Consider the following 27731-nt stretch of genomic DNA (forward strand, 5'->3'; position numbering starts at 1 on the left):
CAATTGTTTAAGAATAGATACATAGGTAGTAAACTATCAGGTAAAACAAGAAAGTGATTATCACACACATTAGAAAACTGGCTACCCCTGGGAGAAAGGAGGAGACGTGATTGAGAAAGAAGGGAGGATTCAAATGTCTATAGTACAGGCAGTATTCTATTTTCACCTAAAGAGTTGTTAAAGGATGGTCACTTTGTGATTATTCATTATACTGGGTCTTTGTGAGGATTTTATATAAATGTCATATATTTTTTGTTAGACTTATTCATATCACTTTATATACTGTATTACTATTTAAAAGCTTCTTTTAAATTGCATTTTCTATTAGTTGCTCATATATTAAAATGCAATTGAATGTTATACCTTGATCTTACAGGCAACAACCTGCTAAATTCTTATCGGTTCTATTGATATCTCAGTAGATGCTTTGGGATTTTTTTTAACAGCCAATCATATCATCTGCAAATAATGATAACTTTGTTTCTTCCTTCCTAATCTTTATCTTTCCTTTTGTCTTATTATGCTGACTAGAACTAGTTAAATGATGAATCAAATTATTTCATATTCTATACAAATATTTTTAAAGTAGCGAACATAAAAGAGACATTCCAGGTGCTGATGATCCATCCCAGATTTACTCTTCTACTCAGCATCCCTTCTCTTCTCTTGGAAAATAAAGCCCTCTGGCACAAAAACAGACACATAGACCAATGGAATAGAATAGAAACCCCAGAACTAGACCCACAAAAGTATGGCCAACTCATCTTTGACAAAGCAGGAAAGAACAGCCAATGGAAAAAAGACAGTCTCTTTAACAAATGGTGCTGGGAGAACTGGACAGCAACATGCAGAAGGTTGAAACTAGACCACTCTCACACCATTCACAAAAATAAACTCAACATGGATAAAGGACCTGAATGTGAGACAGGAAACCATCAAAACCCTAGGGGCGCCTGGGTGGCGCAGTCGGTTAAGCGTCCGACTTCAGCCAGGTCACGATCTCGCAGTCCGTGAGTTCGAGCCCCGCGTCGGGCTCTGGGCTGATGGCTTGGAGCCTGGAGCCTATTTCCAATTCTGTGTCTCCCTCTCTCTCTGCCCCTCCCCCGTTCATGCTCTGTCTCTCTCTGTCCCAAAAATAAATAAACATTGAAAAAAAAAATTTAAAAAAAAAAACCCTAGAGGAGAAAGCAGGAAAAGACCTCTCTGATCTCAGCCGTAGCAATCTCTTACTTGACACATCCCCAAAGGCAAGGGAATTAAAAGCAACAATGAATTACTGGGACCTTATGAAGATAAAAAGCTTCTGCACAGCAAAGGAAACAACCAACAAAACTAAAAGCCAACCAACGGAATGGGAAAAGATATTTGCAAATGACATATCAGACAAAGGGCTAGTATCCAAAATCTATAAAGAGCTCACCAAACTCCACACTCAAAAAACAAATAACCCAGTGAAGAAATGGGCAGAAAACATGAATAGACACTTCTCTAAAGAAGACATCCAGATGGCCTACAGGCACATGAAAAGATGCTCAACGTCGCTCCTTATCAGGGAAATACAAATCAAAACCACACTCAGATATCACCTCATGCCAGTCAGAGTGGCCAAAATGAACAAATCAGGAGACTATAGATGCTGGAGACGATGTGGAGAAACGGGAACCCTCTTGCACTGTTGGTGGGAATGCAAATTGGTGCAGCCACTCTGGAAAACAGTGTGGAGGTTCCTCAGAAAATTAAAAATAGACCTACCCTATGACCCAGCAATAGCACTGCTAGGAATTTACCCAAGGGATACAGGAGTACTGATGCATAGGGGCACTTGTACCCCAATGTTTATAGCAGCACTCTCAACAATAGCCAAATTGTGGAAAGAGCCTAAATGTCCATCAACTGATGAATGGATAAAGAAATTGTGGTTTATATACACAATGGAGTACTACATGACAATGAGAAAGAATGAAATATGGCCTTTTGTAGCAATGTGGATGGAACTGGAGAGTGTGATGCTAAGTGAAATAAGCCATACAGAGAAAGACAGATACCATATGGTTTTATTCTTATGTGGATCCTGAGAAACTCAACAGAAACCCATGGGGGAGCGGAAGGAAAAAAAAAAAAAGAGGTTAGAGTGGGAGACAGCCAAAGCATAAGAGACTCTTAAAAACTGAGAACAAACTGAGGGTTGACGTGGGGTGGGAGGGAGGGGAGGGTGGGTGATGGATATTGAGAAGAACACCTTTTGGGATGAGCACTGGGTGTTGTATGGAAACCAATTTGACAATAAATTTCATATATTGAAAAAAAAAAAAAAAAGAAAAGAAAGCCCTCCAGGCTGGATGAAGAAATATGGTTATTCTAACAATTTAAATTTCTCAGCTATTAGAATGAAGTTCAGCTCATCCATATTGTCAAATTAATCCATCTCACTATAAGTCTATTTATAATAAGTTTCAAATGAAGTGTACAATAATTAAAAGAATGCAAACTAGAGCTTCATTATTTAATACTTATATAGCACTGAGGGACTGAAAAGCACTTTGGGGAAAAACATCAAATTTTTAATATACTCCCAAATATAACAAAAGAAGCAGTGAAGAAAAATAAACCTAATGGATAGATGAGACAATGATGTGACGAGGAAAGTAGTAGAACACCTTGGAGTTACGAAGATCCAAAATAGAGCCTTTGATTCCCTAAGCCCATTCACCTATCTGCCATAAGCAATTGCTTCTCTGAAAGAGTCCCAAGGTACATTCTCAGCCCTCATAAGTTAAAAAATATCTTCCTTTCTGCACTTGGGTATCCAGAAGGTGTCCCATAAAGTCTCTGGTTTTCTCCATCTTTTTTGGCTTATATAGTGATTCTAATTTATATTCTATTACCCATTTGTGCTTCTGGAAACTGAAACACAAGACTGTGACAATCAGTTCATTAGAGTCCCCTCTGGGTCAATGAAGAGGATGGTACAGTTCTAAACAAAGGCATGTGAGGGGGTCTATCATCCCTTCCTGGTACAGATGAGTGTTTCCAGTTTCAGGAGATTCTTCTACCAGGGATTTCTCCAGGATTCAAATTTCTCTAGCAAATATCTTACTTTGGCTTTTTAGTTTTTAAATGTCATGAACCAGACTTCTCTTTGATTTGCTAGCCAAAGGGCTATATATTTCTGGTTTATTTAAAATTAGAGACTGGAGCACCTGGGTGGCTCAGTCAGTTAAGCATCCGACTTTTGATGTCGGCTTAGGTCATGATCTCATGGTTGTGAGATCAAGCCCCACGTCAGGCTCTGCACCAGGTGTGGAACCTACTTAAGATTCTCTCTCTCCCTCTGCCCCTCCTCCACCCCTGCTCACACTCTGTCTCAAAAATAAATAAATAAAAATAATAAAAATTTTAAAAATAAAATTAGATACTTAATGTCAGTGTACCCTTCAGAAAATCAAGCCAAATTCCCTTGTGGATGGACTTCTGTCTGAATGGGCATAGTCAGAAATGTTACAACTTGTAAAAGATTTGCTTTTATTAAAATTCATATTTAAACTCCCCAATTAATCAATAATACATATTTTGCTAAAAGTTCCAATGCTTCCAAGGGGAAGAGAAAAAAAGATGTTTGTGACCCAAGTGGTAAAACGTTCAGAAGACTCAGTCATCTCTTTCTAAAGATATGTGTCCATCATGGACTTAAAATTCCAAAGTGATGCTGCTCAAAAAACATCTTAAATCAGTTGTTGCAAATAACCAATACAACTGGGAAATTCTCCTGGATTTTTTGTTACAGTTCTTCCTCCAAGATGTAAAAGCAACTAAATCAAACATATGACCACAACCAAGCATCCCTGTGACAAACCAAGAACTCAGACTTCTTGAAACTGAAAAATGACTCTGGATGTTTATCAGAACTCACACAGACTTACCTAGCCATAAATAATCCATTGTACATACAAACCAAGAAAACACAGAGAAGCTACATATTGGAAAAACAGATAAAGTATAGAAAATGGACCTTTTATACAACCTAGTTCTTCCTCTATAGTAGCATACCTAAAATCTCTGAGTCAGAAATCTCTCACTTTCTGATTTTCTTTGTCGCTAAATGAATCCTCAGGTTTCATTTTATTCAGAAATGAAAAACTTGGGAGTCAGATGATGGGGTCAAGAACAGGTATAAGGAATCTATTAAATGTGGTAATGGGAAACATTTAGGGAATGGGAAAATTTTAGTACTGGCTTTTCTCAATAGGAAGAGTTTGTTGTTAAATTTAGCTTTAACAAACAATAGCTAATTCCACTAAAAACACTTGGTCGTTTATTCTTTCAAAATAAAAATTTAGAATTAGCTCTTCAGGTAAATACTCCAAGTCTAAGCACATCTCAATAGTATCCTATCACATTAAATAGAGCTGCATGGGCAAGAAAGTTCAGAAAAACAGACTACCTAAGCCAAGTAACAATTCTCTGAAGCAAGCAAAACTGATCACATCATCTTTCGCACTAAGCCACAAGCAAATAATTCAGTAAGAAATTCTTTAGCATCCCCTGATTAAATTGCCTCAATATTGATCATCTGGCAGCCTAATGGTAGTGAGAAGAAACAGATTTGAAGAACTTACCTTCAGAGCACAAAAGATGCAGGAATCTCCCATGCACTTGTGAGTTGTAAGCTGCCTGAAGCTACGTCGGAAGATGTCCAAGTGCCATAAAACCTGTCAATAAAAAAGGGGAAATACTTCAGTACTTTATAAGAAGACTCCATTTGATCTTAAATTCAAGAATTCAAGCAAACATAGGTAATGACTTCTGAATATATCTTTATTCCCAAGAGAAAACTCATTCTAGTATATTAAAACAAATGCCAAAAAGGGTGAGTTAGCTAACACAAGGGACAGAAGACTATATTCTAAAAAATACATTACTTTGAAAATGAAGGTCACACAGACAAAATAATGTATAACATACATCAAATGTGATCTTGAAGGGGAAATTTATGGGCTAAAAGCTGCAGAATAAGGGTTTACTTTAATTGTCCACACAAGAAACAATTTTTTTTTTTTTTTGAACAAACTTGTTTTTTGAAGTATAGTTGATACATGTACATTAGTTTCAGGGATACAACATAGTAATTCCACAAGTTTATACGTTATGCTGTGCTCACCAACACAAGTGTAGCTGACATCTGTCATTATACAACACTATCACAATACCACTGACTATATTCCCTATGCTGTGCCTTTTATTCCCAAGATCTTTTTTTTTTTTTTTAAGATTTTTTAAAAAGGAATCTTCACACCCAAGGTGGGGCTGAAACTTACAAGATTAAGAGTCACATGATCTACAACCAGCCAGCCAGGTGTCCCTCCTCATGACTTTTTCATTCCATAACTAGAAGCCTGTATCTCCCACTCCCCTTCACCCATTTGCCCATCCCCCTCATCACCCTCCCCTCTGACAACCACCAGTTTGTTCTCTATAGGTCTGATTCTGCTTTTTGTTTGTTTATTCATTTGTTTTGTTTTTTAGATCCCACATATAAGTGAAATCATATGGTATTTGAAACCTTATTTAGAAGCTTGAATTATAGTGTGGAATTTTGTCTTTGTTGGATTTCTCAATTTTTGGACCTTTCTGAGAGATGTGTGTTCCTCATGTCAACAGATTAAAAAAATGGTAATATCAACAGTGATAAATCATGTTCATAGTATGTAACCTAAATATGATATGATGAGAATGGCACTTTATTTTTATGGTCTTCTTCTCAAAAACCTATAACCCCAGTCTCACAATGAGAAAAATATCAAACAAATTCCAATAGTGGGACATCCAACAAAATACTTGATTAGTACTACTCCTCAAAACTATCAAGATCATCAAAAACAAGGAAATTTTGTGAAAGAGAGCCAAGAAAAGCCTAAGGAGACATGACAAGCAAATGTAACTGTGGTATCCTGGATGGGATCCTGGAACAGAAGAAGATGCTAAGCAAAAACTAAGGAAATTTGAATAAACTATGGACTTTAATTAAAAGATAAATGATGTAATATATAGCCTAATGCCTTAGGATGTTCCTCTTACTTGGGTAACATTTTTTAATTAAGTTTATTTATTTATTTTGAGAGAGGGAGAGAGCATGCACACAAACAGGTGAGGAACAGAGAGGAGAGACAGAATCCCAAGCAGGCTCTGCACCATCAGTGCACAGCCCAATGTGGGGCTCGAATACACGAACCATGAGATAATGGATCAGAGCCAAGATCAAGAGTCTGACACTTAACCGACTGCGCCACCCAGGCACCTCTTGCTTGGGAAACATTTAAATGGCATCATATATGAAAAGGCACTATGCCTCCGGAGCCCCATACAAAGCACAGCTCTGGAGCTTCTTCTTATGTGTCTTCAAGGTACATATTCCAAAAGTTCTTGGAAATACACTATACTCCCAAATAAGTAACACCTTTTTATAATAAACACAGTGGGTTCAACACATCTGTGGCCAACATAGCATTCATATCAAAAGTCAGAATATTAGTTCATAGAAACAATTATTTTCAACTTGTAACGTGATTATAACACGCACTCCAAAACCATCAATGACACAATCTTTAAGTACATAGAAGTGTGTGTGTGTGTGTGTGTGTGTGTGTGTGCCAGTATGTGTCCATATGGTGCTGGGAATTAGAACAGAAAGCCATAAATATTATTGTTTTAATACAGATAGAACATACAGAAAGAAACAGAATTATAAAAACAGTACGATGGCCAGAAAGGAGGTAAACACACACACACACACACACACACACACACACACACACACCTATATCAATACCTTTTTTTGCCTGCTTCTAAATTTAAAAAGTATTATTAGTTTATGCAATGTCACTCAAAAACCCATATGCATCATCTGGGGAAAAAAAAAACCGAACCAACCCCACCCAACTGCATGAAATTTACAGTAGTAATTAGGGAATATAGTTAAACTCTTTCTCTAGGCTTGACAGCATAGAATTTTTTAATGTTTTCAAATAAAAATTTGAAAACAGAGAGAGAATATGAAACTTTATTACATAAATAAGCTTAGCAAAATTCTTATATTATAAATGAGTAAACTGAAATACTATTACCTGTACAAGGTCACAGAGCTAGTCTACAGACAAACTAAAACTAGAATCCAAGTTTCCTAATTCATAAGTCTAGTACTTTTTATTTTTGTTTTTTTAAGTATTTACTTTTGAGAGTGAGTGGAGGGTTGGGGGGGACAGAGGATCCTAACCAGGCTCTGCACTGACAGCAGCAGGCCCAATGTGTGGCTCGAACTCATGAACTGTGAGATCATGACCTGAGCCAAAGTCGGATGCTCAACTGACTGAGCCACCCAGGCACCCCAGTCCAGTACTTTTCATACCAAATACATTGTCTTGGTTTTTCTTCTATCATAGCAAGATATTTTCTCATTATATCTGAAGCATAAAACTGATATTTTACCAAGTTAATTATCTTGGATGGCAAATTCAATTTACTTTTACTCTGAGAAGCAGAAAAGAAGGGAAAGTAATTACTTGAAAGTTAGGCCAAAAGGAATGAACTTAACATTCTATGGGCCTGACAAGGCAAAGCAGACAGACAGGAAGCTCTGGGATTCTGAGATCACTAGTATGGTAAGCAACACCAAAAGGGAAAATCTGCAGTAGATAATCACACCTTAGGGGAATTTACTTTCCACTGGCTCTGTTTAAGCATATCTGTCCATACACCAATCATGAGCTACTACAAAAGAGCTCAGAGGAAGGGGATGAAGAAATGGACAAAGACTGGACTCCATTCAGTGTATGCTAAGAGCCTATATATTATAAGACAAAAGTAATGTACCTGAAAGGTCTTTGACTTGAGGAAAGAACTTTGCTTTCTTTTCTAGAGAAAAGCAAGTACAGTGATAAGACATCTTTGTCTCAAAAGAAAAAAAAAAAAAGCAAGAAAAAATCAATAATCACGTATTAAGATCATTTAGTTCACGTACTTTCTTTCTCCTTCTGGCAGGTAAGTAGTAGTAGTTACGCTTATTATTTCTATTATCATTATTAATCCCTTTTTCATATAAATGAGGTAATTGAGGTTCAGAGATAAGTGACTTGCCTAAAATCACACAGATAAACTTAGAAATGATCTCAGGCTGTTGACCTCAAACAAAGACCATCAAGGATTATATTTAGAAGAGCTATTGGAAGCACAGCATTTGCAACTAAAAAGTCAAAGTTCACCAAAAAGAAAGAAATTACCCTTACCTGCAGGGCACTGTTGAGGAAGCAGCTGTTTTGTCCTGGCTCATTGCTGAGACCTTTGCTGGGGGCTATGGAGGTTGAGCTTCGAGGTGTAAACATGCCTTGGACACTACCACGGCCCCCTGAAAAATAATTTCTTTTCCAAGACATTATTGTTCACAATTAGCTTGAAAACTTAGAGAAGATTTTGTATTTTGGGGGAAAGAGCTTCTGTCTGCTGAAGTCCTGATTTGTGAAAGATAATCCAGAATTCAATGAATCTGTGTTGAAATATTTTGAGTTTACAACCTTCCAAACATCATCTATGTAGCTCAAGGAACTCAGGTATCCTCTTAGATCCACATGACAGAGCCGTCCCCCATTTGCTCCAAACAATGCCCAAAATTTAACATGGCACAGTACAAACACAAACAGAGAAATCCTTAGGTATTGCGTCCTTCTATTTCTCTTGAATTGCCTCCATAAAATCGTGGTGAAGTGCCTGCAGTCCTCAACTCCAACAGAATCCAGGATCAGGGTAGGATGTATTCTTAGGCTTGTTGATGATGCTTCTTGTGGATCGAAGATTCTTTCCAACTGGAAGGAGAAGCAGACAGATAAGCAAGAATCCAATGCAACCCTCCTCGCCTTCTATTGCCTTTTCCCATCATCGTCTGAAGTAAAAACTCAAGTTCTAAACAACTGACATAGATTCCACAAAGGTAAGAAATTTTGTTTGAATTATATGGAGTTTTGTTCTTATTGCTGCTGCTCTTTTTTTAATATGCCCCAAACAGCTTCCATCGTTCCATCTAGAACTTCAGAAAGTCTCTTCTCTTCCTCTGTAACTAGAATAGCCAGCTGTGCCAGAGAGCTTTAACAAAAAGAAAAAAAAAAAAAAAACACTAAAAGCTTGCGTCACTTAATGACTCTCCTGGCTTTGTGCTTTTCTGCCAAGATCAACGTTGCCTCACCTCTCACTATAAACTTGAAACCTTGGCAAACAATGACAAAAACAAACAAAAAATGCAAAAAAAAAAAAAAACCTTAACAACAATAAAAAGGAGAAACGCTCAAACCAAAGAGGGAAAAAAAAAGGTGTGAGTAGTTTTTCTTTCAGAGGAAATTTCTCTGAAAATTTCTAGAAGACAGTTGATCAGGACAAAACAAACACCAAATACAGTTTCCAAAATCAAACTAACAAAAATATTACCAGGTAAACATACACCAAATTAAGAATTGGAACAGTTTCTGTTAGATATTGTGAGTAAAGAAATTTTTAGAGGTGTTTTACATGTTCATGGCTATGAAAGCCTATTTAAAGATGGGAAGGCCAAGTTATCACTCTGGGCTCTGTTCTGAGGAAATGTCCTATCTCAGAGAAATATTCATGGCAAGTAAACCATATGCCCTTAATATCATGTCCAGGAGAACTAAATCTTCTCCTGCCCTGTTTGTTTGTATGTTTCATTTTTGCCAGAGGATCAGAGAGATAATTTGGGTTACAAATAACTTAATCCTCAGATTATATCTGAGGCACTCACAATCACAGGCAATCCACTGACCAACATTACTTTTCAACTAATTAAAATTCCAGTGAGGCAACAGGGGAGAAATACCAAAGCAAACACCTTTACTAGAAGGAAATCTTCTAATCTCCAGCTTTAAGCTTTCATATAAGGCTGCCATGTCCACATAAGTAAAAAATTAAGAATGTTGAGTGTTAAATTTGGTTTCTAACAGTTCCCCAAGCTTCTCCCTTCCTTACTTCCTATCATCATATGGATCACCTAAAAAAGCAAAAATGCTAAAACATCTTAATCATTCTCTAAGAAATCATCTACCATTATCCACAGTGTGTCCAGTGGAAAAACTGAGGCACAGGAACATTAAATGGTTGCATAAGACTGTTCTTTCCCTTCTCTAAATTCCCAGACTATTTATAATCTACATGTCACAATTAAAGTATTTGACTATACACTGTAGAGTCATATTATCCTCTATTTGTTTTTATTACTCTCTATTTGTTTTATATGGTATCAGTCATACATCTTGAATGACTGCATGAAATGAAATACTAACTAGTGTCAGACAACTGCTAAACACTATACTTACATTCTTTATTTATTCTTTACCTATTATGTAGGTGTTAATAGTTCCCACTTTACAGAAGAGTAGAGTGAGACTTAAAGACATTAACTTGCTCAAATCAAACTGGTAAGTGGCAGAACTAGAATTTTTCGACTATTAAACTGTGACTTAATTATGTATTTTATCATACTATTCCAAAAGTTCCTATCACAGTGGTCATAAGGAGGAACTCAATAAATACTCCCTGATGACTAGCATGGCACCAAGAAGGATTCCATGTCTCCCACACAGACTAAAAGACCCTCAACTCTCTATACACACCCTCATACACACCCTATTCGAAGCTACTAAGCAACTTCCAACAAGACATGCAGCATTCCTTCAGCTCAACTGCTGCAAAGGAATGACATACCAAGCCTCCACTTTGCTCACAGCCAAAAGGACTTGGCAGACAGGTGGGGTTTCCACTATCCGCATTAGACACTTACTGAAACTCAGCCTGCCCTATGATACACACCCTTGAGTTCAGGCAGCAAAGAGGAAAAAAAAAGCAGTCACAGAAAAAAAAATTCTCAGGCTCTGAATGGCAGCATTATGTAGGGTAAGGCAATAAGCCCTCACACTTGCGTTAGGTGTGTCAGAAACTAGAGGTGAGAGCCAGAAAGAATAAGGCCAAAGGAGGCAGTAACAAATGATCCAAAGAAACACTGATGACAAAATATTTCACTTAAATTGTAGGTCCAGCACCAAACCACACAATCTTTCTACTATACCATCTACTATAGATATATAAAAAAGTCAATTAAGAGTTATACCCACATCTAACAACCTATTTTTATTTTTTTAATGTTTGTTTATTTATTTTGAGAGACACAGAGACAGCTCACATGCACGAGCGAGGAAGGGACAAAGAAAGAGGGAGAGAGAATCCCAAGCAGGCTCTGCCCTGTCAGTGCAGAGCCCTACGCTGGGCTTGATCTCAGGAACCACAAGGTAATGATCTGAGCCAACCAAAAGCAAGAGCTGGAGGCTTAATGATTGTGACACCCAGGCACCCCAAACAACCTATTTTTAAAAAGAACAGAACTTTAAGGCACCTGGTGGTTCAGTCAGTTAAGCACCCGACTTCAGCTCAGGTCACGATCTTGCAGTTCGTGAGTTCGAGCCCCGTATCAGGCTCTCTGGTATCAGCATGGATCCCACTTCAGATCCTCTGTTCCCCTCTCTCTCTGCCTCTCCTGCACTTACTCTCTCACTCTCTCTCAAAAAATAAAATAAACCTTTAAAAATAAATAAGTAAATAAGTAAATAAATAAATAAAAGAACATCTTAGGTAATAAATATTCAAGTATTTAGAGGTAAAAGATCATAATATCTGCAACGTACTCTGAAATGGTTCAGAAGGGAAAAATATACATGTGTGTGTATTTTATATGTATATACATGTGTGTGTGTGTATATGTAAATACAAAGAGAAAGGGAAAATGGTACAATAAATATAGCAATAATGTTAACAACCGGTAAATGTGACTGAAAGGGATATGGGGATTCTTTGTACCATTTCTTATAACTCCTCTATAAGTTTCAAATCATTTTTTTTAAGTTTTTATTTATTTTTGAGACAGAGAGAGACAGAGCATGAATGGGGGAGGGGCAGAGAGAGAGGAAGACACAGAATCGGAAGCAGGCTCCAGGGTCTGAGCCATCAGCCCAGAGCCCGACGTGGGGCTTGAACTCACAGACCGCGATATCGTGACCTGAGCTGAAGTCGGACGCTTAACCAACTGAGCCACCCAGGCACCCCTCAAATCATTTTTTTTAAGTTGAAAGAGAATTAATATCAGCAAAAAAAAAAAAAAAAAGAATTTAAAATTATGTAGAAATTACCTTGTAATGTATGCAGTATTCGTGATTCAATGAAAAAATGACTAAAATCATTAAGCTAGTAGATAATAACCATGCCAGGTGATATTAAGCAATCCCAAACTAAAATTTAAAAAAAGAAAAAGGAGAAGAGAAAGATAAATGCAAAAAAGCCTGATATGATGATAAAATAAAAGTATTAGATATGAGGGAAAAATAGAATAAAGTTCCAATACTACACCTATGAAAAGGAAAACTCAACATACAGTACAATGCCTAGTTGTTATAAGAGCAAGCGATGTAATTATGATATACAAACAGGAGCAGAACCAGACTTGGAGTTAGAGGACATGGGTTCGACTTCCATATTTTTACTATTTTGGGTAATCCTGAACTATTTAAGTGTCCTGAACTTTGTTTTCTGGGTCTGTTAAAATGATGGCAGAATACCTATTTTACACAGTGGTTGAGATTTAATGTAATAGGCATGCCAAAGTACTAGCAAGTTTTCAAAACAAAGAATGAATAATGAGTTCCACTAAAATGAGTGAACTGCGATGTCTGAAAGTGTAAGTGTAAATTTTGGTTTGGGGACTTCAGGATACTAGAAAGCTGTAAGCCACCAGGAAGAAGTCTTCTAATTGTATAAAAAGAACAATAACCCTCATACAGGACAAATGATATGTTAGCACAATTTAACTATGTGCTTGGAGAAACAGTTGAATTTTACAATTACTTTTAAAATACAAAGTTTAACTTTCTATTTGTAAAAAGCCAAACAGTTGAGCCTATTACAAGGAACAGAGTAACATTTTAGAAGGTCTACAAAGAATGACCATGTCCAACTGATCAATGATTCAAAATGGAAAAACCATGAAGAGTATCTCAGTTTCTAATGAAGGAAGAGTAGCCGCATTACAAGTGATTAATACCAAAAATAACCCAAATATTAGGAAGTCAAACTGCACTACAATGAGATATCCAAAGAGTTAACCAGGAAAGTTGCTCCCATTTCTAGTTTCTATTACTCTATACAGCAGTTTACTTGTAATTTACTTAAGAAAACTATATTTACACTGATAAATCAACAAGAAATTACCTCAATCCCTCAGTATGCTCCATATGTCAATAATTCTTAACTATATAGTATCTTGCTAGTTATTATAAGAATTAAAACTAGTTAATTCAGGGGCACCTGCATGACTCAGCCGGTTAAGCATCCAACTTTGGCTCAGGTCATGATCTCATGGTTCATGGGTTTGAGCCCCACACCAGGCTTGCTGCTGTCAGCACTGAGTCTACTTCAGATCCTCTGTCCACACCCCTCCACCCTTCCTCCCCTGAAAAAATAAATAAACATTTTTAAAAAATTAGTTAATTCATGCAAACTGCTAATTCAATGTCCGGCATATAGTAATTACTGTATAAATGATTGTTATTATTACTATTACCTTTCAAACATTTCCTCCTTGTAAGTTCTTTTCTCTTTAAAGATAACCTCATACAGATATCCTATATTCTTTAAAAAGAAAAATAAAAACAGCAACAACAAAGACCACCTCAAAATTATTAACTCCTATGCCTACTGTCCTAAATTTTTTTGTACCTTCCACTACTAAATGTCTCCACAATTAATAACTTACAACTGCTACCTCTTCATGCTCACTATCAACCTCTTCAGGACACGGTGCTAATCTTGACTCCACCACCACAACCTTCCTTCATGGAACATCGCTATCTAAAGAAGTCTCCTAATTGCAAAACCTACTGGCTTTTTCCACAGGCCTCATTCTTCTTTTTTGCAGCACCTAACACTGGCTGCCTTGAGGCTACATAATCCTGGATTCATTGGGTGAATTAATAAGAAAATGAGAGAATGAATAAAATGGAATAACAAACCAGAACACTGGTTCCTCCTACTGACAGTTCACTTTTCCTCTCCTTTGTTACATTCTTAAAAGAATACATTCCTTAAAGTTTAAATCAGAAGTTCTTGCTCATCTCTACAATTCCACCCATGGTATTCTCATCCTCCTCTGTCAGAACTTCAACCATCACTTCTGGTCTGACAAATCACAAATCGCATGAACTCTAAAACCAAATCACCAAATACTTGCACATTGTCACACTTTTGTAAGTTCAATATGTCCAAATCAGAAACCACCTCCTGAGGTGCCTGGGTGGTTCAGCTGGTTAAGTGTCCACCTTCGGATCAGGTCATGATATTGTGGTCAGTGGGTTTGAGCCCCGCATCAGGCTCTGTGCTGACAGATCAGAGTCTGGAGCCTGCTTTGGATTCTGTGTCTTCCTCTCTCTGCCCCTCCCCCACTTGTGCTCTGTCTCTCTTGCTCTCAAAAATAAACATAAAAAAATTTTAAAAAAAGACACCACCTCCTTTGCCCCCAAATATAGTGCCTCCTCTCTGATTATCTTTTTTTTTTTTTTTTTTTAACTAATGGCATTTCCAATTACCCAGGCTGAAAACCTCTGTAGTCTCGGACTCCTTCCTATCCATCCCCTCCTTCCTTATCCATGTCACAAAGTCTTATCAATTCTCCCCTCAAAAATCTCTTTATTGATTCTTCTTTTTCACTTCCACTGTCATCACCCTAGTTTATACCACAATTACTTCCCATTTAGATTATTATAATAGATTACCTCTTGCTGGCCTCCTATCTCTTGCCATTCCAATTCACTTATATAATTACTTTTTTAAAAAATTAATATTTCTCTTTAATATGCCTCATTACTTATTTTTGTGCATTTTACACAAAAAGGTAAAAAGCTTGAATTATGCCTTAGCAGAAGAGCGAGGTAGGATCACTCTCACCTTTTTCAAGTCCCAAGCAAGGCAAAGATGTCTACTCTTACCACTCCTATTCAACATCATACTGGAGGTCACAGCCTATGCAACAAGGCAAGAAAAAGAAATAAAAAAATAGAGAGATTGGGATGGAAGAAATAAAACTGTCCTTATTCACAAACAACATGATGTTCTTTTACATTTAAAAGTCCCAAGGAATCTAAAAAAAAAAACAAAACAAAATTCTGAGAACTAATATGTGGGGTAAGTCATAGAACACAAAGTCAGTACAAAAAAAACTGCTGATTAACTATACTTCTATATACTAGCAGTAAACAACTAAAATTGAAATTTTTTACAGTGCCATTTATAATAACACCACAAAATATAAAATAATTAGGCAAGAATATAACAAAACATACGTAAGACCTATGTAGTGAAAACTATGAAACACTGGTGAAAGAAATCAAAGATGATCTAAACGTAGAAAGGTATGCCATGTTCATAAATTGAACAATTTTAAGATGTCAGTTCACTCCAAATTGATCCATAGATTCAATGTAATTTCAAATAAAAATCTTAGCAGGATTTCTTTTTGTAGAAATTGACTAGCTGATTGTAAAAGTTATATGAAAAGGCAAAGGAATTAGAACAGCCAAATTAATTTTGAAATAGAAGACCAAAGTTGTAGAGCTCAATAGTCAACACCATACAATACTGGTGAAAGAATAGACAGATCAATGGAACAGAACAGTGGCCAAAATAGGCCTACATATACGTGGTCAACTAATTTTTAATAAAAGTGGAAAGGCAACTCAATGAAGAAAGGATAGTCTTTTCAACAAATGATATTGGAATAACTGAACAACATGCAAAAAAGTGAACCTTAACCCACACTTTATATCTTACACAAAAATAACTCAAATTGGATCATAGTTCTAAATGGAAAACTTAAAACTATAAAAATTCTAGAAGACAAAATTTTGTGACCTTTGGTTAAGCAAAGATTCCTTAGATATAACAAAAAAGCACAGTCCATTAGAAAAAAAAATTAAAGAATTGAACTTTACCATAATTAAGAACTTTTATTCTTTAAAAGACACTGTTAAGAGAATAAAAAGGCAAGGCAAAGATTGGAAGAAAATATTTTCAAATCACATAATGGATAAGTGACTTGTATCTAAAATATATACAGAATCCTCTAAACTCATTGATAAGAAAAATTACCCAATTTTCTTAAATGGGCAAAAGATTTTAACAGATCCTTCACTAAAAGAGATATACAGATAGCAAACATATAAAAAGATATTAAATATAATTAGTAATTAGGAAATGGAAATTAAAACCACACTATGTGCTTATTAAAATAGCTAAAAACAAAATCATAAATATTTAAACCGTGCTAAAAAATATTTAAAACTGGGGCGCCTGGGTGGCGCAGTCGGTTAAGCGTCCGACTTCAGCCAGGTCACGATCTCGCGGCCCGTGAGTTCGAGCCCCGCGTCAGGCTCTGGGCTGATGGCTCAGAGCCTGGAGCCTGTTTCCGATTCTGTGTCTCCCTCTCTCTCTGCCCCTCCCCCGTTCATGCTCTGTCTCTCTCTGTCCCAAAAAAGAATAAACTTTGAAAAAAAAAAATATTTAAAACTGGATGATAACAAGTGCTCATGAGGGAATGCCTGGGTGACCCAGTCGGTTAAGCGCTCAACTCTTGGCTTCAGCTCAGGTCATGATCTCACAGTTTCGCGAGTTTGAGCCCTGTGTCGGGTTCTGCACTGGCAGCGTGGAGCCCTCTTGGGATTTTCTTTCTCCCTCTCTCTCTGCCCCTGCCACTTGTGCTGTCTCTGTCTCTCTCAAAATAAATAAATAAACTTAAAAAAAAAAGTACTAATGAGGAAGAATAGAGCAACTGGAACTCTTCAAAATTGCTGATGAAAATGAAACATGACACAGTTAGCAATTATAAGTAAAGTTAAATATACTTTTACCATATGACCTAGCAATCCCATTCCTAGGTATTTTACCCAAAAGAAATGAAAGCTTATGCTCACATAAAAACCTGCATACAAGTATTGATAGTGGCTTTACACATAATCATGAAAAATTGGAAACAACCCAAAACTTCTTCAACTGGTAAATGGTACATCCATACAATAGACTCAAAAATAAAATGTAAAGAACACTGTCATACACAAAAGCACTGATGAATTTCAAATGTACTATGCTAAGTGAAAGAAGTCAGACTCAAAAGCTATATACTACATGATTTCACTTATATGACATTCTAGAAATGTCAAAATTAAAAGAATAGATCAGTGGTTGCTAGGAGTTGGGAGTAAGGGTAGAGGTTGATTACAAAGGAGCAGTACCAGGGTGATGAAACTGTTCTGTATCTTGATTGTGGTGGCATCTCTATAATGCATTTAGCAAAATTCAGAACTCTATACCAAAAAGATTTTGGTATTTTTATGTAAATTTTGGTAATTTAATGTAAATTACCAAAGATTTTTAAATTGCTTTTAAAAAGCATATTCTGAAGTGTAAATTAAAAAGTTTCCCCAAAAAATCCCTCTTGCAAAATAATATGCAAATTTCTTAGCTTGTTTCTTAATAACACAATCTGACTTTAATTTACCTTTTATATTTATCTCCTTTTATTTCCCTATATGAAACCTTCTTCCCAAAGTGTTCTTCCTTTTCTGTGACCTTAACTCTGTTTTACCTACTTGGGATATTAAATATCCTTCTTCCCCTCTTTATGTAGTCCAGCCTCTTTGTAAAAACCATAGAAAACCTTCCTTGGCCACCTCAAGCCTGAAGAGATCACCCCCATTTCTTAATTCCTAAATAAGTTTTCTATAATTTTAAGAACAATTAATGTTTCTATTATACCAATGTTTCTAGGGTCCCCTGTTACCCTCCATCTCTAAAGGATGAGCTTTATCCCACCCCATTTGAGAATGGGGAATGGATGGAGGTCAGAAGCCAACTGTGTTATATCTATATATCTGTTATTGTGGGTTACATTATCACAAAATTTTACCAAAGCTTCTTTTACTTGTCATATAATCCATCTTTCTGTTTATAAATTGTGACTCTACCTATACATACAGAAAAAGTATGAACTACATATATATATATATATATATAAACTTGCCATATAATTCTTTCATCTTATCAAGCAAGATATTTTTTTAATGTTTACTTATTTGTTTTGAGAGGGGGGGGGTGAGAGACAGACAGAGAGAGAGAGAGAGAGAGAGAGAGAGAGAATCCCAAGCAGATTCCAAAAAGAAAAAAAATTGGTGAGCATGTAATATACATTACAAGTGAGCATGACACTTAAGTGTCAGTCTATTCCAAAGAAGGTGTCCACATACAGTTTCAATAGAGAATCTTGCTTAGTTTTTATGTCATTATATGATGATTAAAAATAGCCACCACCTAGAGTCGATGGGGAGGGCAGGGGTGGGTGGGAAATGGGTGATGGCTATTGAGGAGGGCACTTGTTGGGATGAGCACTGGGTGTTGTATGTAAGTGATGTATCATGGGAATCTACTCCTGAAGCTAAGAGCATACTGTATACTCTGTATGTTAGCTAACTTGACAATAAATTATATTTTAAAAATAAATAAATAAAATAACCACCACCTGGATAATGGCAACTAAGCTGTATGTACAAATTTATTCAAATTTAAATTAAAAATGCTCCCATAGCCTATTACCCAGTACTCCTCTCTGATTGATTTTGCCCCTCACAGTAGCAACCAATGGACTCTCAGCATTCTGCAGAGAACAGTCCTAGACTACAACAAACTGAGAGATAGCAGGCGACCTGGCAGCTATTTATTCCCAAACTCTACAGAAAATATATCATCATCTTTACCCACATTTACTAGTTTCCAGCCAAGTCTTAAAACTATGAAGTAATCAATCAAAGGTGGAAAGAGGAGAAAGAGCACCTAAGAAATTACTGTGTTGCTCTCAACTCTGAATAAGTTATAGTGACCTGTATTATACTATTGCTGAATAGACTCTGAAGAGCCCTAAATAAGTTCTGTTCATAATTTTTTTCCACTAAAGGTATAATTGACAAATAAAATTATAATGTAGTATATAATAGAGTATAAAATGTGATTATGTGATATATGTATACACTGTGAAAGGACTCCCATAATCAAGTTAATTTAACACATACTAGAAAGAGAATAGAAAAGATAAAACGAAGAGCTCGATTTTTGAAAAGATAAATAAAACTGACAAATCTTTAGCTACACTAAGAGAGAAGACTCACAAATATACTCAGAAATGAAAGAGGGGCACTTGGGTGGCTCACTAAGCATATGACTCTTGATTTCAGCTCAGGTCATGATCTCAGGGTTCATGGGATTGAGCTCCACCTAGACCTCTGTGCTGACAGTATGATCCTGCTTGGAATTTTCTCTCTCCCTTTCTGCCCCTCCCCCACTGGCATACATGCACATACTCTCTCTCTCTCAAATACATAAACTACCAACAAAAAAAAAGAAGAAGAAGTGAAAGAGGAGCCATTTACAATAACTGAAATCATGAGAATCATAAGAAACTACTGTAAAGACTCTTAACTATAGAGAACTGAGGCTAGGAGGAAAGGTGGGCGGGAATGGGTTAAACAGGTGAGGGGTATTAAGAAGGGCACTTGTGATGAGCACTGGATGTCCCAGGAAACCAATATTACACTGCATGTTAACTAACTGCAATTTAAATAAAACTTTGGAGAAAAAAAACAAAAAAGTGTTTTGTTTTTGTTTTTGTTCTTTTTTGAGAGAGAGAAAAAGGGCAAAAGTGAGTGAGGGGCAGAGGCAGGCAGAGGGAGAGAGAGAGAATCCCAGGAGGGACAAGAGAGAGAAAGAGAGCAGGGCTCACCTGAAGTGAGGCTCATGTATTTTAGTATCCAAAAACTATCAAGAACTGATGGAACTCAACAGCCAAAACACAAATAATCCAGTGAAGAAATGGGCAAAAGACATGAATAGATACTTCTCCAAAGAAAACATCCAGAGGAACAACCAACACATGAAAAAATGCTCAACTTCGCTCATCATCAGGGAAACACAAATCAAAACCACAATGAGATACCACCTCACACCTGTCAGAATGGCTAAAATTAAGAACTCAGGCAACAACAGATGTTGGTGAGGATGCGGAGAAAGAAGATCTCTGATGGGGTGCCTGGGTGGCTCAGTTGGTTAAGCGTCTGACTTCAGCTCACATCATGATCTCATAGTTCATGAGTTCCAGCCCGCATCGGGCTCTGTGCTGACAGCTCAGAGCCTGGAGACTACTTTGGATTCAGTGTCTCCCTCTCTCTCTGCCCATCCCCTGCTCACACTCTGTCTCTCTCTCTCTCAAAAATAATAAATAAACATTAAAAAGAAAGATCTCTTTTGCACTGCTGGTGGGAATGCAAACTAGTACAGCCACTCTGGAAAACTGTAGGGAGGTTCCTCAAAAAATTAAAAATAGAACTACCCTATGACACAGCAATTATACTACTAGGTATTTATCCAAGGGATACAGGTGTGCTGTTTTGAAGGGGCACATGCACCCCAATGTTTATAGCAGCACTATCAACAACAGCCAAATTATGGAAAGAGCCCAAATGTCCACTGACAGATAAATGGATAAAGAAGATGTGGTATATATATATATACAATGGAGTATTACTCGGCAATCAAAAAGAATGAAATCTTGCCATTTGCAACTACATGGATGGAACTAGAGGGTATTATGCTAAGCGAAATTAGTCAGAGAAAGACAAATATATGACTTCACTCATATGAGCACTTTAAGATACAAAACAGATGAACATAAGGGAAGGGAAGCAAAAATAACATAAAAACAGGGAAGGGGAGAAAACATAAGAGACTCTTAAATACAGAGAACAAACAAGGGTTGCTGGAGAGTTTGGGGGGGGGCGCTAAATGGGTAAGGGGCATTAAGGAATCTACTCCTGAAATCATTATTGCACTATATGCTAACTTAGATGTAAATTTAAAAATAATTAATTTAAAAAAAAGAAAAAAGTAGACCTTACCAAAATTAAAATATTTTGTTAATTGTTGATTTGCTAATAAAACAAAAGTATTTTACTTTAATATTTATTAGAACATTACAACTCAAAAAAATAAAATAAAATAAAAAAAAGCAGGACCCCTGTATTATACGAGCTTCAGGGTCCATAGAATCTGAGTCCTATTACAGAAAATGGGCCCCTATAGTATATGTTACTTGAGAAAAAACATAATTCAAAAGCTACTTTAAATTCAGTAATACTGGGGTACCTGGGTGGCTCAGTCAGTTAAGCATCCAACTCTTGATATTGGCTCAGGTCGTGATCTCCCAGTTGTGAGATCAAGCTCCATGATGGGCTCTTCGCTGGTGTGGAGACTGCTTGGGATTCTCTGTCTCTCTCTCTCTCTCTCTCTCTCTCTCTCTCTGCCCTTCCCCAAGTTCATGCACACAAGCATGTGCTCTCTCTCAAAATAAACATTTAAAAAATAAGAAATTCAGTAATACCAATAAATTTGTATTTTACTAATCAAAGCAACATCTAGTATGTTAGTCATTGTATTTAGTTTATTAGCACTAAATCGGTAAATTATACTGTTGATGTACATTTGGATTTTGGATTCTTGAACCTATTGTGATAATTCCACCAAGGATCCACAGCTGACAAAATAAAAATGACAGGGCTTGGGGCACCTGGGTGATTCAGTCAGTCAAGCCTCCAATTTCAGCTCAGGTCATGATCTTGCAGTTTGTGAGTTCGAGCCGTGCATCGGGCTTTGTGCTGACAGCTCAGAGCCTGAAGCCTGCTTCAGATTCTGTGTCTCCCTCTTTCTCTCTTCCCCTGCTAGCTCACACACTCTCTCACTCACTCTCTCTCCCTCTCTCTCTCTCTCTCAAAAATAAACAAACATTAAAAAAATTTTTTTTTAGTGACAGGGCTTATTACATTTTATCTTTAACGTTTTAAAATGTTTGTTTATTTTTGAGAGACAGAGTGCACACGAGTGGGGGAGAGACAGATAGAGAGGGAGACACACAATCCGAAGCAGGTTCCAGGCTCTGAGCTGTCAGCACAGAGCCGGATGCCAGGCTTGAACTCACCAATCGTGAGATCATGACCTCAGCTGAAGTCGGATATTAACCAACTAAGCCACCCAGGCACCCCAACAGGGCTAATTTAAAAGATCATAGCTCAGGGCACCTGGGTGGCTTAGTTGGTTGAGTGTCAGACTCTTGATTTCAGCTCAGGTCATGATCTTGCAGTTTGTGGGATCGAGCCCAGTGTTGGGCTCTGCGCTGACAGTGCAGAGACTACTTGGAATTCTCTCTCTCCCTCTCTGCCCCTCCCCTGCTCTCTCTCTCTCTCAAAAACAAAACAAAAAAAAAACCAAAAAACTTAAAAGATCATAGCTCAAGACTGCCAGCCTTAAAAGTAATGTTCTAGAAGCTAATTTAGGGAAAAAAATGTTATTTCTCTGTATTAATGAAATACAAAGAATAATTACTTCACAAGTATATCTAGTACCTCAAAATGTACTGCCATTTTTCTGAGGCCAAAGTAATAAACCAGACTATAGCAGAAGCTACTCTAATTATCCCCTACTGTATTCCTCATCAACAAAGTCAGCCTCTCTTAGCCGATGTTTCTAAAACACACAAAATAGTCATTCAAATGTTTGCTGAAATGAAACTGGCTTGTGTGTAAGAGAGATGAGGCCTAGAGGAGCACTTGGCCAGGAAGAAAGAGCCTGTCACCCTAAGAGATAGTGGGGTAAATGAGGTTCATAGATCTACAGGTTATTAGCATTGGAGACTTCATTATAAATGGGACATGAAATTGGCTAAGACCAATGAAGTGTAGAAATTATTTGTTGCTACAAATCCTGGGGACCCTTTGATGAGACCAGGTAAAAGGTGTAGAAAGCTTAGAAGGGATTAGGTCTTTTAAGGAAATTTATTTCATAATAAAAAAAGCTCGTTGAAGTCTCTAAGTAAACATTACTAATTTCATGTGTGGAGAATATGACATTTATATAAATGATAGCATCAAAGTATCTCCATGAAAATATTTATTAACTGCAAGGTAAAAGATACTATTAACTTTACTGTGGAGCAACCTGGCAGAAACCACCTTAATCAACAATCAAGGTCAACCTCACCTGCAATAATACATACTAACATCATGAATCCTATTGTAATAATACACTGAGAAGGACACAACATTTGCAGTATTCTTGCCTAAATCATATGACCTCAGTCCAATCATGAGAAAACATCAGAAAAGTCCAAATCAAAAAACATTTGATAAAATAACTGGTCAATATTCTCCAAAAATGTCAAAGTTATAAAAGACAAAGACTGAGGAATTTTTACAGAATGCAGGAGACTAAAGAAGAAAAGCACCTAAAATGCAATGTGAGAACCTAGATAGGCTCCTGGAACAAAAAAGAACACTGGCGGACAAACTTGTGAAATTTGAAAAATGTCTTTAGTTATTAGTAGTATTGTACCAATACTAATTTCCTGGTTCTGATCATTGTACTATGGTTATATAAGATGATAACACTAGAGGAAGCTGGCTGAACTATTTTTGCAACTTTTCTGTAAGTCCAAAATTGGTTCAAAATTTAAAAAAAAACTTTAAACTGTATAAATAATTCATTGAAGGAGATGGAACCTTGAACCCAACAGGGAACAGAGAGGCATTTGGAAGAATAAGATCTATATGCATAAAGGTAAGTGGACTAAGATTTACAGGAAAAGAGGAGACATTGACATAGTTTGTGATCCTGGTAAACTGGAGTCCAGTGAAGCCTTCATGTGAAATCTCTGGGTTTATTATGTTTAACATCACCGTATAGCAGTTAATGGGTTCTTCTATCAGTTCAGGAACCTGTTTCTCAGAACTTGATTTACCCAGAATGAACTATTAGAAAACGTTTTAAATCCACAAGAATAAGTAAATGTAAAAAAAGGGGGGGGGCTTATTATGGTGATGGAATTATGGATTTTTTATACCCTTTTCTCTATTTTCTAAATTATCCATAATTCATGGATATATTATCTATAATTCATTATTTTCTTAAGTAAAACTAAAATTGGGATTTAAACTCATTTTCCCTAAAAATACAACGAAAGGATTCTGGACCAGAGGTAACCAATCATTGAAGACACCTAATATACTAAGAATATGAAAGCTGTTTAAAAAAAATTTTTTTTCAACGTTTATTTATTTTTGGGACAGAGAGACAGAGCATGAACGGGGGAGGGACAGAGAGAGAGGGAGACACAGAATCGGAAACAGGCTCCAGGCTCTGAGCCGTCAGCCCAGAGCCCGACGCGGGGCTCGAACTCACGGACCGCAAGATCGTGACCTGGCTGAAGTCGGACGCTTAACCGACTGCGCCACCCAGGCGCCCCAAAAGCTGTTTAATAACTAGTAACTATTTCTTTTTAGAAACAGGGGGCTAGATTTGGATGTCTATTTCCTTTCATTCTATTCTCATTGTAACTGCTGCTAAGGTTCAGACCCTCACCACCTCTGGTTCAAAGCACCACCTTACTGACTCACTGCCAAGCCTCCAATCCTACATGTAACTACAAGAGGACTCCTAAAATACCACATTACTCTCTTTTTCAAAAATCTTTAATGGCTCCCAGGAGGGACATTCTTTTGGCTAGAGAAAAATGGTACTTTTCTAATTCATAAAAGGGAAAATTAATGGATGGATTTTTTTACAAGTTTCTGTCCCATAATTTTTTGTCTTCCTATTCTAGTACTAATAGGGCAAAAACATGAACAAATAGCAAACTTAAAGAAAAAAAAAAAGCAGTTAACCAGACCTATTTTGACAGCTTTTTTTTCTTGACTCATTTTCATGATTGTGATTTTTATACTACATATTTTTTTTTTAATTTTTTTTTTCAACGTTTATTTATTTTTGGAACAGAGAGAGACAGAGCATGAACGGGGGAGGGGCAGAGAGAGAGGGAGACACAGAATAGGAAGCAGGCTCCAGGCTCTGAGCCATCAGCCCAGAGCCCGACGCGGGGCTCGAACTCACGGACCGCGAGATAGTGACCTGGCTGAAGTCAGACGCTCGACCGACTGCGCCACCCAGGCGCCCCTATACTACATATTTTTATATACACATATTCTTCCAGTAAAATTAACTATTAATTTATAAAATGAATTCAATATGCCTGGCGCCTGCACAAAGTTTGAAAATTATTAGATCTTACCACTATTTCCAGCTACAACTTCTATTCTCTCATTCATTGATCAGAAATTTCACTGAGCACCTATTATGTGCCCCTCACTCATCCTCCACTCTAGGTAAGCTGGACTCTTTATGTATAATGAATATGCTCTGTACTCTACTCCCTCAGCACCTTGGCTCTAATATTACCTCCACCAGGAGTGCCTTTCCTTTACATTTCTTCTTGTTAAAAATCGTAAGTATCCTGCAATCAAAAGCTGCATCAAAAGCGTTCCCAGGGGCGCCTGAGTGGCTCAGTGAGTTAGATGATCTTAGATGACTCTTGATTTGGGCTCAGGTCATGACATCACCATTTGGGAAACTGAGCTCTCCCACCCTTCCCAGGACAGCACAGAGCCTGGTTGGGATTTTCAACCTCTCTCTCTCTCTCTCTCTCTCTCTCTTTCTCTCCCCCTCCCCTGCTCATGCTATCTCTCTCTCCCTCCCTCTCTCTCTCTCTCAAAATGAATAAACTTTAAAATTTTTCTGGGGGAGCCTGGATGTCTCAGTTGGTTAAGCGTGGGACTTTGGTTCAGGTCATGATTCTCACGGCTATGTTCAAGCCCCGCCTTGGGCACTGTGTGGAAAGCTCGGAGACTGGAGCCTGGTCGGATTCTGAGTCTCAGTCTCTCTCTGTCCCTCCCCCGCTAGCTCGCACTCACTCTCTCTCTCAAAAATAAACATCAAAAAAATTTTAATTTCTTAAAAAATAAAATAAATAAAAAGCATTCCCAGATTCCTTCTCTCTTTCACCTTTCCATTTTCACTTATTTCATCCTCTTCTGTGGTCTCAGCACATGTGGAACATTCCCACATGTTACAGTTATTTGTGTACATGGACTATAGCATATATTCCTTAAGGGCATCTTTTTATTCCACACAAAGGTTGAATATATAGGCAGTGAATCGCTGAAAGTTTAATTGAAAGAGAACACTTTTTGTTTGAAGGGATAAGTACCTAGAACAACCAATTCCAACACCCTGATAAATTCTGACTTTCCTTAAATAAAAGAGCCCCCCAAATGCCCATATCTAGCTTGCGATACCGTAGGTTTTTTCTAATGGAGACTCTAACAATTGAATCAATATATGCTTCTGATTCAAGCTTGAAAATAAAGAGATAAGCATCTACAACCATACAAAAAGGCTAAGCTATTTGTTGATTTATGGGCTAGTTATCTCAAACTCCCCAGTGAATACAGTTACTCAACTCAAACAATTTCCTGAGGGTTGGACTTTGGCAGCTTCAAATTATTACATCATGTACAACAACAAGAACTGTATGCTGATAAAAAATAGAAAGTCTTATTTTTCCTTTTATAAGAACTTAGAAAACTGTCACGTAAACAAATTTTCCAAAACCAATTGGAAAGAAAATACAAAGCCAAGAAGACATGTTTCACTTTGTTGTAACTGACAAACTCAGAAATGGCAGTTGCAGGCTACTTAGCCCATCCTTATAAGGATCCAGAGTTGTAAAGATAATTTACTGACTTCTGAGGGAAGCAGCATGATAGTAGAGAGAACACAGTGGTTAAAAGTGCAGGCTCTGCAGGGCCAACTACATTGCATAACCTCAGGAAACACCATACTCACAGTGGAGATCCAAGGGGTACCATTCCCAGAGAACACAATGTGAATTATACAATTTAGGGTTCAGAGTTAGCAAAGTAGAACAGATCTGGACTCCACCACCTAACAACTAACAATTGTATCATCTTAACCAAGTTACTGAAGTCTTAGGCACCTCATCAGTAAAATGGGATTAATAAATAACATCTAAATCATGGGATTGTTGTGGAGCTTAAATGCAATAATGTATACATGTTTAATTAGCCTAGTACCTGGTATTAGTAAGTGAGGCATAAATGCTTTGATGATGATGATAAAGAATAAGATGAATCTACATTCCAATCCTGCTCTATTACTTTCAGGTCATTTACTACCTATAATATATATGATCTGCTGAGAGTATTCAACAAAATTATATATGCAAAATATTTAGGGCCAGGTACAAAATAGGAACTCTGATTATGATTCCTAGGGGATTTGGGGGGGGGGGGGGCACCTGGCTGGCTCAGTTAGTACAGCATGCAAACTCTCTTAAAAAAATTTTTTTTTAATGTTTTATTTATTTTTGAGAGAGAGAGAGAGAGAGAGAGAGAGAGAATGAACAGGGGAGGGGCAGAGAGAGAGAGAGAGAGAGACACAGAATCTGAAGCAGGCTCCAGGCTCTGAGCTGACAGCACAGAGCCTGACACGGGGCTTGAACTCATGAACTGCGAGATCATGACCCAAGCATAAATCAGACGCTTAACCAACTGAGCCACACAGGCACCCCTAGAGCATTCAACTCTTGATCTCAGGGTCGTGAGTTTGAGTCCCACATTGGGCATAGGGTTTCCTTTAAA

At 37.3% G+C, this 27731-nt stretch overlaps 1 protein-coding gene across 20 annotated transcripts in view; it reads right to left on the bottom strand.

The window, feature by feature from the left end:
* Positions 1-27731, bottom strand: part of USP54 (ubiquitin specific peptidase 54) — a 133432-nt gene that overhangs the window by 54180 nt on the left and 51521 nt on the right. For 5 of the 20 annotated variants that reach the window (XM_043598039.1, XM_043598044.1, XM_043598041.1 and 2 more), the window contains 2 exons: positions 8280-8852; positions 4617-4709 (listed from right to left, as the gene is read on the bottom strand). In XM_043598039.1, the coding sequence (XP_043453974.1) occupies positions 4617-4709; positions 8280-8426 (240 nt within the window). In that variant the 5' untranslated portion in view covers positions 8427-8852. Of the gene's footprint in view, positions 1-4616; positions 4710-8279; positions 9109-15039; positions 15126-27731 lie in introns of those variants that run through there. The other 15 variants (XM_043598047.1, XM_043598046.1, XM_043598043.1 and 12 more) reach the window with 7 other exon arrangements.

Source organism: Prionailurus bengalensis, chromosome D2 (assembly GCF_016509475.1).
Source record: "Prionailurus bengalensis isolate Pbe53 chromosome D2, Fcat_Pben_1.1_paternal_pri, whole genome shotgun sequence".
NCBI lineage: Eukaryota > Metazoa > Chordata > Mammalia > Carnivora > Felidae > Prionailurus > Prionailurus bengalensis.